Raw genomic sequence first — 17,727 nt, 5'->3', positions numbered from 1 at the left:
ACCTACTGGCCACGAGCCCAATATTGAAGACCACTACAACCGAGTCCCAATCACCTTCAAATAAGGTTTGGGCCCGGCAATTACAATCAAGTAACTTCAGCCAGCCAACTCGGTATAAATAAAGATTACAATTCATTTGTTAAGGTATGTTTAATATTTGAACTATACAATTGCTCGTATTCTATCTACGACTTCTGCTATCCACACACCTGATTTGAGCGTTGAAGGGGTTTTCACCGGATCAACTCCCGACTTAGTTTACGTGTTCTCTTATCGTAGGTATCTTAAGGTCATCAAGCTCATGAGCCAGTAATCCACTTTGCTCTTCCAGCTCATCCTACTTCATTTACTTAAGGTGATCTATCTCTAGCATCATCGTTGGAAAATCTAGCGCTTGAGATTAGATAGTTTTGTATTCCTCGTGAGGTCGATACTTGGACTTATAATCCACTATATTACTTATTCAATACGTGCACTTGTGTGTATGTATTTTCATCAACAGTTAAGCGCGCACACAATACGATCTACGCAGCTTGGTGTGCACACTGTCTTTGTGCGCCCATTTTGGACGTGGAAATGTGTGTTGGATGCCCAGCTTGGACGTGTGACCTATCTTTTAGAATTTGAAATTTGGAATGATTATGAGAGGATTGGTGAGTATGTTTGGTGATTTAGAAAGAGAGAGTAATGTTGTGAATAGACGGTATTCGTAAATTTAATATAGTTAAATCAACAATTTTATAAAACTCCGATAATAAAAGGTTAAGTACACTTTGCCCCACAAACTTAGGTTGTATTTGCACTTTGCACCTCAAACAAGAAAAAAAGTCCATTATTGGCCAAAAAGTTCTCAGAGTTGTACATGTGTGATACACAAGTGAGAATGGAGGAGTAATTTTGCCCACTCACACGATTTATACATAAAAGAAAATTATATTGATCAGACATCTTTAGGATTACTTGAAACAAAAGGGGGCATGAACTTACCCCTCCATTCTCACACGGTTTATCCGACTAGTATCTATCGCATACGCTTGTGAAGTTTTTCTAGGTCGAAATTTCCCCCATTTTTTGTGTTTTTAATCTATAAAAACTACTCAAAAATTATTTGTTCTAAGTAGAAACCTCTATTCTTTTAATTCTAAGACAAATTTATGGACAAATTTTGAGTTTATATGATTTTCCCAATTTGATTATAAAAGTTCTAATTTAAATTTAAAACATTTCAACAACAATAACTGTAATTAAATCTAAGTATATTAAGAATGAAGTATAGGAATTTTATTTAGAACAATAAAATTAAAGAAATGATGAATTGAAGGAGATATTACAGTAAAACTGAAATAAATAATTGTCACACATTTACTAAAAGTTATCATGTATTTATCATTTCAGTTAAAAATATGGTTATTGTTTTGATAAGAACCGTTTGGCTGATTGAATTGTTGATTTACAGTTAGTGGGAAATACTATGGTATATTAGGTAAAATCCAATGAGTAGATTTTCACCATTCATATACATACATCCACATTAGTATGTGTGATTAATGGTAAAAATCCAACCCCTAACCTTCAGAGCACATAAATCACCTTAGTTAAACCAATTTGATTATATATACTGATATGAAAATACTGGAATAAAATATATTTATTATTTAATAAGGTTGTAAAATTATTTGATTGAGTATGACAAAAGATAATTTTGGACATAAAAAAAAACTTGTTTGATTGTATCTGGTGATGGTGAGATTTGTGGGGGTGGTACTTTGTGAGTGTGATGGTGTGTGGGGACAACACAAGGACACTGTGTGTGTGTGTGTGTGTGTGAGAGAGAGAGAGAGAGAGAGAGAGAGAGAGAGAGAGAGAGAGAGAGAGAGAGAGAGAGAGAGAGAGAGAGAGAGAGAGAGAGAGAGAGTACAGTATTTCTTCATTTTTGGTTGAAAGATCTAAAATAAGTGGAATATCTGACAAGGCATTTGGGCAATTGGCAACCACATGTAACTGCATTTTGACCATAACGGTCAATGCCTAGTCAATATGAGTTTCTCAACAAGTTAATCATAGTATATCAATATTTCTTTAACTAATGTATTCAATATTAAACTAATCAATTTTGACCATGGTCAATCAAAAGCTCAATAATCTAAAATGGCATGGTGTTTTCTATTATGTCCATAGCCCTTATAACTAATTTATAACATTAATAATTAGTTATGGTTAGTTGTCTGATAAGTATAATATAATTAAGTAATGATCAAAATTAGTTTTGATGATATAAATCAAATGTCAGTTGTCTTTTCTTATTATACTTGTTTCTACATGCTGGACTTTTTTATGAACTTTTACTTTATTTATATATATAACTACATTTATATATAACATTTATATCACCATTCCATTGATATATTATAAACATGTATGTAAAACAAACAATTTAGATATTCCTATCATTTGAAGTATTAAAATATAATAACAAAAAAAATGGTGAATTGATATTAATTTAATCAATCACAAGATGTGATTTTAATAGCAAATTCAAGTATAATTAACCAAGATATGATTTGGGTGCTGAAAAAGAGATGAAATTTGAATCTATTTATTTAATATTTATGAATTAAATTTAATTAATCTCCTAATGTATAAATAAAATCAATTCAATTTTTTTAATTTTTTTACACGTCCACATACAACGAGCTGAAAAACCAAACCGAACCGAGCCGCGACCTACTAGACAACGTTATTTTGCATTGTATGGATAACCGAACCGAGCCGAGACCTACTAGACAACGTTGTTTTGCATTGTATATCCATACGTCGGCCTTTCAGCTTTCATTCATCTATCTTTCTCTTGCCATTCTATAATCGTACATGACTTCAAGGACAAAGAAGAGACTAGACGATTTAGAACGAGCGTGCATATTTCAAATGTTCGTTTAATCAACAGTACAAGTCCCGACGAAAATTTGAAGAGAGCAGATAAGGCGATTCCAATGGGGTGTAAATTCACAAAGCAGAGATGAAATTAACTCTTGGAAGAACTGTACTTACTCAAGTTACATTTCCCTGTATAAAAAAATCAGAATTATCTGTGGTGAACCTGCATCGAGCAATTATTATACATTGGCCATCCGTCGAACATTGATGGATGGCAAAAAATGCAACCAAAGAATTAACTTATCTACTTCTATCACAATATTGAACTCATTCTATCAAAATTTCACGATGGTCGATTATAGACTTCTCTAGCAAGCTTTACGTATGAACAAATAAAATGGTGTGCCAAGCAAATCGATATGATATGTGCACATAACTTGAAATTCAAGAACTGCCAGCAACTTCGGCAGCACGTTGCCTCATCATTTCCATCACAGCAGCCCTTCTTCGAGAATCCGACTGCTGCTGCAGCCTTCTTAGATGTTCCTTCAAATCTCTGCACCAAAAGTGAGTTTTAGAAAAAAAAAAAATTAATAAAACCTCTACGAGAAGAGACTCGAGGGTAAAAGTGGTATTTAAGAACAAACCTGCACCGAGGTACATTGCAATTGGGATCTTTGCACGCTCGAGCATGAATCTGCAAGAGATACCACATCTTCTTGCAGAGAGGACAGCCCGCGGAGGCACGTACTTTGCAAAGCATGCCATGTCTGAAAAGTCCCTTCACCTTACGACAATTTGGATATTGGCAGAGTGAAGAACGACACTGCGAGGCGTGCACCAGAAGATCCAACATTTTTCTCAGCTGCAAATGTAAAACAGCAATTACGAAATCCGCATTCTTGAGTGCAAACATATAAGATTCTTCTTCGTTCTTTTTTTTATTATTATTTTATTTATAAAGAACGGATGAATGTAGACAGTGAGAAATTCCTGAAAACATACTAAGTTAGTATTTAGTTACCTGTGTTACTCGTAATTGCCTGGCTTCTTTGTTCTGTGCATCTCGATCATTCGTTGGATGATTTGTTAATTTATGAGGATGGCCAATTCCTCCATCCTTTTGATAACACCCGTTGCATACATCATAGTCAGGGCAAGTCTCACAACGCCAACCTTGTCCCGTTTCTATATCAAGGTGGCATACATTGCATGTTGTCACAAAAGCCGGGGCAGTAGGATTGTGAAGATGATAAAGAACCATCATTGATGAATGCTTAGCACGTCGAAGTGTGTCATACTGATAATGGTTTCCTTGACAAAGACTAAGAAACGCCTGTCTTGTGTCAAAGAATTCACTCTCCAGAATTTCATCTTTATCTTTCGTATCATCGGGAACAGATGTGATTTCCACCTGCAGCAGCATCATATAAGTTGCTTACTCAAAATGTAAAATATATAAGGAAAGATCAAAAGTGCCAAAAAAAAAAAACATAATTCAGCCGTATCTGGACTTACGGGATAAAGTGCATGTTTGTCCTTCTGGTTTATAGGATGTCTCTCTCTGTCCTCAAGTCTCCTTTCAGCATCATAACACCTGCCATGAAAACATAGGTTTGATTAGCTTACCTGCAGAAACTAAAGCATGTTCCATACTGACTGATGAATCTATTCACTCCGGAACAGATGATATTAATACATGAATTCAGAGAATGTGCTATAACTTCGAAGATATCCTTAAATGTATTTGCAAGCAATACATTGTTCTAAATACAAAAGTCAACTGTAGCTAGAAAGCTCAGGCATAACAAGACAACAGAAAAAAAAAAAAACTGCAGTCACAAAATTGCCGCATGCACTACTAATCAGGATCCATTGTTACAAGTGCAAGCAGGCCAATGAAGAGAACTTTGCCCAAATCTCGCACTTGGCCATTTATGAAAAGAGTTTCCCTTTCAATACTTTACTAAGAAAAACCAATTGCACGTGAGAAGCCGTGCCAGAGTTATTAAATATTAAATAATACGCCTCTCTGTGATATAAATCTTTGTTTGGTAACGTTAATTATAGTAAAGGGGTTCATTTATTCATTTGAACAATATTAACACTGTATAGAACATGGCAAGGCATCGGGTATATAAATATATAAGCAAGACCGCTTTGAAAATAGCAGATCTCTTGTCCTATCAATGTTTTAAATCAAAGCTTTAGGGTTTTTTCCTCTTAATGGAAAAGAGTTAGAAAAAAGGGAAAAATAAAGAATACTTCCACCAAAATAGGCTCGACTCTAAAAGATCAAATGATAAATAAAGAGTGCGTCTTAGTGATTAGGTGATGGGAATGCTCACTTTCAATGTCATTCAGTTGTGTTTTATCATCTGAGGTTGAGGAAGAGAGGGACTTCTTACTAATATTGAATTACACTAATGCATTTGTAGTGATAAAAAGATTAATATACGTCCTGACCTATTAACATGTATAAACCCCGGCATAGGAATACATACATATATGGATAAACCTATGAACAGATACATGCGTAAAGATCATATTTATATGCAGTTAAATACTTTATTACTAAAAACTAGAGCGATGGTCTTTCGTTACTTTGTAGGTTAAAATATAAATTAGAAAATAGTTATTCTCACAAAACAATCCCCAACCAAAAAACACGTTTTTTCACGTAAAAAACCCACAACTAAACACCATCTCAGTAATAAAGATGTGCCATAACTGTAAATTTTACAAAAGTCAGCAGAATCTTACTTGCCACACAGCTGAAAGTTTTTGCACTGTCTACAAACCCAACGATTCCCAGACACCATCAGAATGCAGCAGTGTGTGCATGCGGGCTGTAAATGAACCATGATAAAGTCTTCCTTCATTGGAGATATTGTCTCACCGAGCTATCAAAACAAAATACATTTCAGTATCAAGAATGGAAGCAGCAGCAACATTTTTACTTTAAATAAGTATTACAAAAAGAACACCATGACGAATGAAAAGATGTAGGACAAAACATAATAACTAGACAAAAGAAATAGGTTATGTTATAAGTTGTATTGTAGAATAACAAAAAAAACATTACCACAGCAGATAAATGCGGAAAATAGAGTGATCCCAGTTATAGCACTTTATAAAAAAGAGTATAAAAATAAAGCAAATTACTTTATGCATTAACATGAGATCCTTTGATGCATTGCCAGAAAGATCAGTTTGGCCAGATGCCTTTAGAGCTCTTTTGGTAATGGTTTTTTTCATAGGTCCCTTCTTATTCTGTTTCCTACCATCCTCTTCCTGTTGCAGTTGATGGATCATGTCTTCTGCAGCACCAGGCCAATAATCTCCATCAAAGTATGGCAACCGAGCTGCAGTTACCTTTGCTTTACATTCACCATTAGAAATAAAGAAATGGTCATACAGATTAGTAAGATCTACTACAATATTTTCTTTTGCAGCTTTCCTTAACATGGCCAAATACCTGAAACCAAAGACCAAATTCAAGTAAGACAGTGAGATATATTAGCTCACCACTCGTAGTCAACAGTCCCGTAAAAAGACAGCCATCAAACTTACCATTCCCGAAGTTTATCAGATTTTGGTGTCTTCTGAATTTCTGGGTGGCAGTACAAAATGTAGTCTTCTCCCTTTAATGGAGGGCAAGCCCAAATGTAGCAGCTTGTGAAACCACGTTTTTTACAATACTCCAAGTATCCAATCTGAAAAACATAAGAATCAATAAGGTACTCGTAGCACAAGTGGCAACAATAGTTTGCTAGCCAAAACATAGTCAGGCACAAAAGAGTATGCAAGGGAGCAATGGGTTCAGAGACTTACCAAAATTTCATGGTACACAAACGTCCGAAGAGCCTCTCCTGTCACTGTTCTGACTTCTGGCCTGAAATACTTAACCGAGTCCAAGTAAGAAAGGTAGACTCGGCGATGATTTGGTTGTTGACATTCAGATCCAAATTCTTGAACATACATGCCAAATAGACATACTTCAACACCTTCGATCTTTTGAAATAAAAGTACAACCTGGAAGACAGAAATCAAACTTTAAAGACTTCATAGATGACAAAATAAATGCACACTAACAACTGAAATTTCCTGTTAACCACATGCTGTCAAACTAATGTAAATAAATATTTCAAGAAACAATTCTGATATCCCTTTGACATTTTTGGTTACTCAGCTCTTCATGAACAATGCCATACCCTCATGGAAACTAGATAATAACAGAAACAATAATACAAAAAATATAATGAAAGGTAAAATTTGGAATCCTGAAAAAGTTCAACTTAGTTTGTCTTAATTGTAGAAACTCTGAAAGAAACTAAAATTGACAGCTTTCCTTTTATACAGCTTTCAAATAAAAAAACAATAAAATATTAACTTAATCACAATACAACTCCAGTGAAAAGTTTGAAACAGTATTAATAAACTAAATGAGCTGAACCAGATATAAAATTTCTATATTTGGTAGTCAGTAAAACATAATCACGCACACAAGACACACCTTTGACTTATAGGCGTATTCTATAGGATAGTTTTCCTCCTGGAAAATTTCAAGAAACCGTGGTTTCACATCCAACTTTTTGTCCACTGATGACACGACTCTTACAACAAGTGCTTCTGCTCCTGGGACCTGGCAAAATTGCAAAACAATCATATAATTAGAATAATATCAAAGAGGATAATACAATTATGGTGATGGAAAAATGCCAACGCTCTACATCCAATTGTAAGTAAATAACCTGGAAACTTAATCGCATTATTTTGGATTCATAGTGTCAAAATGTTTTCCTTCCTTAAAATGAATATCTGTTTGCTCTGACAATTTTCACGAAATGTTTTCTGATCACATCTTTAGAAAAACGCTACTCAATTGTCAAATCCCTTTTTGAAAGAATTTACCTCATTCCCAATAAAGAAAAAGAAAAAAACAGCTCTATTTAACATTCAGAAATGAGTAACCATAATATTTTCTCACGAATTGTCTAAATTAAACCGAAGAGGTCGGGCGTGGCTCGTCCACATATCAAACCCAATTACTTATCAATCATATTTTCATTTCCACAATGAACATTTATGGAAATATTTGCCCAAACTGGCAACCGCAGTGGCTCCAAAACAGAGTTTCACACTTGCATTAAAATTCAGAATAAGGACTCGAAAAACAGAGTTTCTCATTTGCATTCAATTTCAAAATAATTCTCTGCTGATATATGGAAATTGTTGTCAAAAGTTCCAGCTTCTAAAAAATTGTACGGAAAAAGCCAAGTAATAATGTACATTATTTTACAAACTACAAGCTCATAATCCCCAATGATCATATTTAAGAGGTGGAAATCGAACAAGTCATGAAATTCAATAGTTTTTGCAGCTGATATTGAGAAAAAATTGAGAAACTGGACATGTTTAACTACATGTAAGAAGTAATATTGTTGATCAATACTAGGATCATGTTTGGCCCAGTTTTGGGCCCTTATATTTATTTCGTTATGAGAAAAGATGTTTTTGGAAAAGAATTTCAGAAAGAAAGTAATGTTTGCTTGTATTTTGGGAGAAGGCAATCTATATTGTAGCAGTCAAATCATGCCAAAAGGTATTGGGAAAAAGGTATTTTGGGAAAAGATTGAAAGAATTTCAAAACCCGGCCAAACATATAGCCTAGAGGTTGCAAAGTAGGCCATCTTGCAAGTTTCCCATAAAATTTTAGATATATATGCTTTCATAAGCACTCCCCTGACCCATTTGCAATAAATCTCAACATATAAGAAACACATTCAAAGCAAGAATCTCATCTGAACTATCTTTCCAGATTATTGCAAAATGAAAATATATAGCATACTATACATAAGTAAATCGGGTCACCTCATCATAACCTTTGCCTTGAAACCTTGCTCTGTCCTGCCTTTCTTGCTTAAGCTTTGCAAATAATCGCTGCTCGATATGATCACTTAAGATTGTTCTAGGCAAATCCTTCGCTCCTAGAACAGCACTCTGAGGTAATGGCATGCGTTCTCCACTTTCAACTTCTTCCACGTAACAATTTGGACAAGTGTACTCAGCTTGTCCCCCGTCATTTCTTTTACCATTAAATAGTGCACATATTTGATGCTGCCAAGCTTCACACTTGTCACATTGAACCCACTGCATAAGAAAGAAAAAAATCAGTATCTCAATAGGAAATTTATATCATGGGTTAAGCAACATTGTTAAGTTCATGTGACATACCCATTCTTCAGTTTCCTCGTCATTTTTCTTTTTCTCCATCCTTGCCTTTGCAATAGTTGTTCCATCAACTACGATTGTGTCTCCACGAGCCTCATTATAGCAAGGTATGCAGAAGTAGTGACGAGTTTCACCAGCTCCAATGGTATAATACATAGCATTCCTTTTAATACGAGCACCACAAGGTGTACAATATGTAGGGGGTGGCTCGAAGGCAAGCTTCTCAACTGCACACAATTGGCACGAATTCTCACTCATTGAACGCTCCATTGCTTGATTTTTTTCTGCTTTGGCTTTGCTCTGTGTACAAAACATGAAATCTAAGTTTCAACAGAATGGTGACTCATAAATAAGAACAGACTTCATGGTCATCAATCATCATGCAAGTGAAAGAGAGAAATCAGAAGAAAAAAAAAACAAGCAAGGGCCACCTATTCAACAAGTCTCCTCTACAAAACCAAAGAGTAAGAATTAAAATTGATCAACACAGAAGAAACCAAAAGGAAAAAAGACCAGTTGGTGACAACATTCTAAATCTTTGTATAGAGATGATAGGAGAGCAGCACAAAACTGCAAGGGGGAACTAGACAGTTTTGATACAAAAAGTGATTCCAACCGTTTCCCTCGCTTTAAAAAGAAAAGGAGACACAAGAATAAAATAACCATAAGCTGAGACTCGAAATCAGTACAACAGATAATGATACCATAATATGCCTCATATCAGGAAACTAAAAGAAAGGAACCCTCTTCTGCATTTTTTAACTCAATCATCTGAAAATAGTATAATATGAAATTTGATCACGTTTAATGAAACGTATTCTAGTTATGAAGAAAATGCGTCAGCATTTACAGTATGTAATTAATAGTTAAAATGCAGGGCCAATGGCCAAGAAATGCATATATAAAGCAAATCTGAGAAACTTTAAATCCGAATAAGCATGTAACAACTGGGCCGGGTAAAATAGACAGCACAAATGAGTAGACGACTGACCTGGCCTACCCACTGTCTAAGACCTGTAATATGCTGTCGGACTTGCTCAGGGGTGAACAACTCTGTCATTGAGACTCCCTTTATATTTGGCTTCCCAGACTTGGATGTATTCTCAGAAGGTAATGACTGATTTTCCGTCTTAGGCTGCTTCATTTCTCTCTCGCTCTTAATGACCTCCTGCATACCAAATCCAGCAGGGTTGTTTGATGGAGTAGGATCACTGCATGCACCTTCAAAGTTGTCCTTTTTCATTTCAATTATCCTAGAAGTTAATTGTCCAACATTTCCAAGAGCTTCCATTTTAACTTTAGCGGTTTCATATTTCATTGAAATATGAGAGTCAAGATGCTGGTCAGAATGTTGAGCATCCTTTAAAGGAGACTCATTAACAGCAGAAGCCAGTGGAACAGAAGCTTCACTTCCAGAGACAACAGATTGGGAGCCTTGTTCAATTTTCATGCGTTTAATAGAAGGTTGCAAATCTTGAGAAGTTTCAGCTATCGCTGTGCTTGTTTTAGGGGTTGACCTTCCAGTAATTTCAGCAGTCTCATGTGTTTTACAAGATCCATTGACAGAACTAGGCAATCCTGAACTGGTATCAAATACAGCAGATGCCTCTGACTGTGCACGTTTCACATAACCCTTAAAAGGGACACAAACAGGACAGCTTACATCACGACAGTCCCTATTATGTTTCATTAATTTTCTAGTATCAGAACAACGAGGATACGAACATTCACGAACACCGCAGCCAAGCTTTATATGTTTCATTAGACTTTGAGCCTTTACGCAGTTAGGGTCTTGGCATTGTCCTTTGGGAGCACCACATCGACGAGCATGATATAAAAATAACAGCCACCTGAGTTGGTTCCTGAACTGCCGTTCACGGTCAAGGTTATTAGATCGACACACACCATTGCTTGTGTTGGGAAGTTCTGCTGATCTAGGAGCATGTGGTTGACCAATCATTGATTCTTCGGATGATAAATTATTTAGTTGAGCTACATCTTGCCCTGTTAATCTGTGATGAAATTCATTTTGCAGAGTATGATCATGCAGGAGTCTCGTGTGAGATACACCTTGAGGGTTGGAATGCAACTCCGTGTCAGTTTGATTGCCACCACCGAGATTGCCAAACTCACTTTGAGTATTAGCAACAAATTGTTGCGGATGCAACAACTGTTGCATCTGATCTGAAGTTTGAATTAGTGATGAACTGACATCCCGTGGGCCAGATGGCAGCAACTGAGTAGCTTGAGAAAGATCTTCCATGGAGTTCTGCTGGAATTGACTCTGCATATTGGAAAACTGGAAGGTGTCAGAGACTTGAGAATGCAGTCCTTCATTGTGATGTACTCCCCCATGCCCAGACTTCACCCCAGACACCTGCGATTGACCAAAAGTGTCATTCTTTAACGAAACCTGGTTTTGAGTTTGCTGCCTTTGTTGGACCTGATGCTGGACATGTTGCTGGATCTGAAACGGATGAGAAAGCTGTTGATGAGATTGTACAAGATTTTCTCTAACTGAATACTGTGGTTGAGAATTCATTTTTTCAGATTGATCAATTGATTGAGGTTTCATAGTTGTCACCTGTTGAGTAGGATGTACATTGGCCTGATTACTAATCAAATGAGTATTTGTTTTTGGCATAGATCGCATAGCTACGGCATTCAAGCTCTGATTGTTCATCGTGGACCCAACAGATGATGGAGTGACATAGAGGTTTCCAGACCCTGAAACATCAGCAACAGCACCTCCATATTCATCACCTATTAATAGAATATTTGAAGTGAGATAAAAATTCAAAAGCTCCATTGAGACCAAGTTTTTGTAAAATTGCACATGGACGTGTTCTAGTACACAGACACATGCATACAAATAATAATGCTGGTAGTCTTGAAGAAAAATACATTACCCTGCATAACTGGTCGCTGATGTTGGTCAAAGTGTTGATGCAAGGGTCTGGTGGAGTTTCCGTATACTGTTCCCGAAAAATAGCCCTCTGTTGTTCCTGAAGCATTCATAATGGACATATTGTTACCCGTCCTCGCCAAACCTCCGTTTATGGGCCCATTTGATAATCCATTGGACTTCTGCTGCAATGTAGATCTGATTCCACCACCAGTATTGTGCATGATACGACTGTTTTGACCACCAACCCGCTGCTTCTGCTGCATAGGTTGTGATACAATTGAAGATTCAACAGCTGGAAATGCACCAGCATTATTGGATAATTCCACATCTACGAATGACTTGTTATTAGCATTGCTATGTACGTCATGATTATTAGAACTATTGAATCCAGGAGTAGGGATCATTTGACTTGTCATTCTCTGGACACCCATGGATGGCACCATGTTATCTCCCCCAGAATTGACTGAAAAAGAAGAAGATGGTTGTTGGTATACACTAGCCAAAGCTCCTGAAAACAAAGATTATGTGAGAAAGAGTGAAAGAGCAAGTAAAAATCAATGGAATAGATCAGAAGACTAAAAGTACCATCAGATGAACTAAAAGAACCTCCATGCACATTGCCAGAATACACATTTCTGGCTGGCAATATGTTGCCAGATTTGGCAGTGGAGGAAGCAATTGTATTGGAGAAATTGTTATCCATGGACTGAGCTCCAGCAAGACTAGGATTTCCAGTTTGTTGCAATCCAGGAGTTGGAATCATTGTACCAATAGAAGAAGAAGAAGAATTAGCATGTGAAAACTGCTGGTTGTGATTATTTATCATACGGGACCGTTTCATCAGATGAAGCAATCGCCTTTCCAAAGTTGCCAGGTTTAGATACTCCTCCTGACAAAGAAATCAAATTAAAACCTCCCAGATATAAAGTATCCACAAACAAGATTAACACAATCCAAAAGAATAATAATGCTTAGAACTCACAGAAAAGTTTAATCTCAACTAGAAACATGTAAATAAGTTACGCACGAGAAGCATATATGTTTAGAAAAGGCAATATCGTGAAGAAGAGAGTGATGTATATAACACACCGTTGTCGTGGCACTCTTGTACAAAGCCTCGTCAAACCGTCGCACTAGGTCGACCATTGTCCTGTTCGTCATGTCCTGAGATTGTTGACGTCGCTGCATAAAATAATTCCAGCTGCAACAGAGCAAAGCTAAAACGTAAGCTATATTCATTATGTAGGCAATCCCAACAAATAGAGTAGCAAGTTTGTGAAATGGTCTCTGACAATTAATCCATGAACAATGGAATCTTTACTAAGGAAAGGTAGAGAAGAAAGAAGCTAAAAACTATTCAAACAAATAGCAATAGAGAGATGTAATATTAGGAAATTCGAACAATATCCATTTCCTCAACCTAAATGAATTTACATAATTTTAGAATGATATATGCACATTCCAATATATCTTTATTCCTAATTGACATGAAATTAGCCATCGTGATGCGTAAACGAAATGCTTAAAAACATTTTAGATGTAAAAAAAGAATAGGATATCATATCTATGAACACAAGTGAGAACACAAGAAATAGACTCAGATGTCAATACCTTTTGGAAACTCATTATAAACCAGGTGGTCTTCTTAAATTAATTTTCCTACAATGATTCTATCCATCCAAATTTATCATGATCGAGTTATTGACTATTATTACACCTGGCCACCAAAATGCAGCAATTGAGAGGACTAATTTTTCCCATTATGCAGATAAAATGATTGTCCATAAGCTACGATACAAATTACCTGATACCTCAAATAGTGTCAAATAATCATGAAAAGTTGGTGTATTGCAGGTCAAGCACAAGCGGACAAGTCAAACATCCTACTGATGTAACTTTCCGTCTTTCCAACAATTAGTTATGCATACTTTCAAAGAATTAGATGAAAACAAAAACATAAATTCTTTTACAGTCACATAGAAACTACTAGGGACAGTAGTAAACCTGCTGTTACAAGTACATTAGAAACCCATTGCTTCTTTAAGCACTCATTTCCACAGGAAGTTGCTTTACTATAGTTCTTTTCATAGTTCTTGTTATATAGGAATTAAAACATGCGCCTAACAGATAGGTATGATTTATATATAACAATTGTCACATGAGAATATTTGATGATGCACATAAATAAGAAGAAGGTTTACATCTTTTCTTGCATATAACTTCGTGCTTTCCCATATTCAGAGTCTGTATTTGCGACACCACGATCGATACTCGGATTTTGCATACGGCTCGGTACAAGAGTTCCATTTTGTTGGGGTAGCCCAGGCAAAATGGTACCAGCCTGGTTTGGCACCTGGCCTGATATATGCCCTGAATGGTGGGGTTGGAAACTCATTTTTTGTTTGGGCTAAGAAACATGTCCTGTCATAACATGAACTCAGACATCCACAAATTAAAAGTGATCATAGAAACTAGTTGGATTGGAAGGGGGGTGATCTACTAGTCAAGTCGCACTTAACCGAACAACAACGCAATCCAAACTCCGCAAAGGGTACCTATTTACAAAGCCCATAAAAATTTAAAGAAGGTCAAATGAGATACATAACTGAAAATATTGTAATAATTGCAAGACTCATCATCTATGCATTCCTCTTTTCTTCAAAAGATTCAACAAATAAAAAGGATTAATATAACACAACTAACGAGACAAAAGAATTTCATAAAAAGACAACTACAATGAAAAATGTTAGATCAGATTGATGAATCCGAAAGCATTTCCGATAAAATTCTGATTATTTCCCGACAACTCATCACAAAGACATTTCCATTTCCCAAACATTTTAATCCAATTCGCAAAAGCATATCCCCATAATATTTCTCAAAAGTCAGAAAACATCCAAAATAAACTAGATATAGCTATACTTTTCCCTCCTCATACCAAAGAACCATACGATGTTGACGTGGGACGTCCAAATCCAGGAGTGGCTTTAATTTGTGGAAATATTAATCCAAGAAGTGAGATCATTTTCACTAGGTAATACCTACTTATAGTTCACATGTTCCTGTACTAAACATAATGCATCTTCGGGACAGAACTCCAATTATAGCCATGATAAATAGGAAGACGGTCATCAAGACATAAAATAGTTTCTAGTTAACTGCTAAGAGTTACCTCCAGCATAGTCTCTCACAAGTTTCAAAAGATGGAAATTTTTCAATAAAAAAACAAACTGACAAAATTACCATACAAAGGTATATGATTCCCCAAAACCATAGTAAAATTTTGACTTCAAAGAAAAAATGAGCAACTAGTATCACATAATGCTTTCACACAATTAGCTATGATCCATAGCTAGTAATTTCAAATTTCTAATCAGGAAATGGAAAACTTCACAAATCAAATGGAGATATCGAGAGCAAGTAAAAGCTAAAATAACACTCCAAAAGCCATGGACTGTCCAACAGATAGAATCTATAAACTGCTGATATACGACAAGGGGAAAATAGCTTCTTTACATTAGTTCCAATCCAATTTACATAAATGTACACTCTTAAAACCTCATCTATTGGTCAAGTTACATCAAAACTTGTTTTTTCACTTGACTCTGCGCCTGCAGGGTAGCTGCAAATATTTTTTTGAGAAAACCAACTAGCATTTGATATCATACGCACAAAGTGAGAGTATAAAAGGAAGTTCTTTTCTTTACTACAATCCAAACTTTCCACTGAACCAAAATGCTCAAAGCATTGAATCGCCTAGGATCTTGATCACATGCAAAACTCGGGCAGCAGGGAGGAAAATAAGGAAGGCTGAAATCAGCTTGAACACAGTCGATCAAGAAAAAAATTGGAAATACGATAGGGTTTCCACTAATTGGGCGAAATCGAATTAGGGCATCATTCGGATCAAAATAAAAAATGGATTACAAGTTAGGGCTATTGCAATTACAAATTGAATCCTAAAGAAAAAAGGTAGAAATCAACTAACCCGCATCAATTCAAAGACGGCGACCAAAAAGGAAAGAGCGTAGAATAGGAGAGAGAGAGTCTGAACAGTGAAGAGAGAGAAACGAATCGAAGTAATGTAAGGAAGTAAAGCTTCAACGGAACGGCGTCGTATGAAGATCTGGGTGATTATTTGGAGAAGAAAGGGGGCTCGGCTCGCTTAGGTTCTTTGTTTATTTCTGGGGTCTTCTGTAACGTTTTCCTTTTCCTTTTTTTTTTCTTGCTTTTAATAAATTCAATTAAAATATTTTTAATTAAGGTTGGAAATCGAAAGAATTAACAAATACTCCCTCCTTCCTATTTTATTTCTTTTTCTTGATAATTTTTTTTATTTCAAAATAATTATTACTGTACAATTTTAATATAATATTTATTGTGTTTTTTCAACTATACCCTTATTCCTATTAGGAGAATTAATGGTTAAATATTTAATAAAAGTGATTTTTTAGTTATTTTATTATGATTTTTTTAAGAATTCATGCACATTAATTAGTTTTTTTAATACGTGTGAATTAGCCCAAAAAGACAATTAAAAATAGGTTTTAACTATTTTTTTTCACCCAAAAAGACATCTATTATTTTTTTTAATATGTGTAAGTTACAAACAACCAGTTTCACTATTTTTTCACCAAATCCCATTTTTTGTGATGAAAAAATAGGTCTATCTCCCACCGTAGCACACCATTTTACTCTTCCAATATTTTGTGGAAAAATAGTATTTTTGGTCTCCTATCGATTTTACTAAATATTAAAATAATTATATTTCACCACTTGAAATGAGATTTGGTTTGGTCTCCGATGACATTTCACCATATATGGCCCAAAATTGTAAATCTAATGTTTAGCGTAATTTTAGTATATTTTATTTTCTAAATATTAATTATAGATGCAATTTTAAGTAATAATTTTTTTTAACTATATAATTTAAAAAATATGTTATAAATTTTAAAAAAACTATTTAAACATGAAATAAAGTGAACTCAAATTATTTGACATATAATAAAATCATACATAAACAATAATCTCACAAAATATTGCATAAATAAAAATATTACAACATAAATTAATTTAAAATCATAAAAAAAATATCTCAATCGCCATTATTATCATCATCATCACCAGCATAATCTTCAACATCATCGATTTGAGCACGTTTATCCAACAAGTGTACTATCACTCTCCTTCTTAATTCATTGTACATTTCTTGATTTATCAAATTTAGATGTCGACAAAAAGAAGAAAAAAAAAACTAACATATACCGCATATTTAAAATCTCTCAAAAGCTCAACAGACGAACAATTGAGGTTTAGCGTCGGACTCGGATTTCAAGGCGTCTGCTAGATAGCTGAAATGTCCGTTATGAATAAGTTTGACGGCTTTTATTGCGGAGATAATTGGAATCGAGGTTTCAGGTTGACTTTAGAATTTAAGGGTTTTGCCGTTTGGATGAGAGAAAACGACTGTTTTTGGGGCACAGTTGATTTTGAGCCTTAAATCTGGTCAACCAATTCATTCCTAGAATGATATTAAAATTTTGGATTGGTAGGACGATTAGGTCGAAATTCATAGGCTGTGAATAGATTCAGATCGAACAATTGATCACAACTTGGTTTGAGATCATTTCTTCACCGGAGGGAATGAGTATACAATAACTGTGACTCAACTGATTAGGTTTGTGATATGTCTAATTGGCCAACCCAATGGG

At 35.3% G+C, this 17,727-nt stretch overlaps 1 protein-coding gene across 3 annotated transcripts; it reads right to left on the bottom strand.

Annotated features, from left to right (window-relative positions):
- Nucleotides 1-2,993: 2,993 nt before the first annotated feature.
- Nucleotides 2,994-16,282, bottom strand: LOC105951265 (histone acetyltransferase HAC1). Of its 3 annotated transcripts, XM_088821971.1 has the most exons (19): nt 16,005-16,282; nt 14,218-14,571; nt 13,106-13,217; nt 12,602-12,905; nt 12,018-12,524; nt 11,693-11,871; nt 11,522-11,575; nt 10,100-11,392; nt 9,112-9,408; nt 8,749-9,027; nt 7,391-7,519; nt 6,709-6,909; nt 6,448-6,590; nt 6,040-6,352; nt 5,638-5,777; nt 4,393-4,471; nt 3,899-4,288; nt 3,522-3,739; nt 2,994-3,430 (listed from the first exon to the last, which is right to left on the bottom strand). In XM_088821971.1, the coding sequence occupies exons 2-19, from the start codon at nt 14,409-14,411 to the stop codon at nt 3,319-3,321; spliced, it is 4,944 nt and encodes a 1,647-aa protein (XP_088678097.1). In that variant the 5' UTR covers nt 14,412-14,571; nt 16,005-16,282; the 3' UTR covers nt 2,994-3,318. The 3 variants fall into 3 exon arrangements, with proteins under 3 accessions (XP_088678097.1, XP_012830119.2, XP_012830118.2); XM_012974665.2 differs by having other exon boundaries at nt 10,100-11,575; XM_012974664.2 differs by having other exon boundaries at nt 10,100-11,871.
- Nucleotides 16,283-17,727: the final 1,445 nt, after the last annotated feature.

The sequence above is a fragment of the Erythranthe guttata genome, chromosome 8 (genome assembly GCF_056151865.1).
Source record: "Erythranthe guttata isolate IM_541 chromosome 8, IM_541, whole genome shotgun sequence".
In the NCBI taxonomy this organism is placed as follows: domain Eukaryota; kingdom Viridiplantae; phylum Streptophyta; class Magnoliopsida; order Lamiales; family Phrymaceae; genus Erythranthe; species Erythranthe guttata.
The sequence above is the reverse complement of the archived record's forward strand: the minus strand, read 5'-3'. Positions and strand labels throughout refer to the sequence as shown.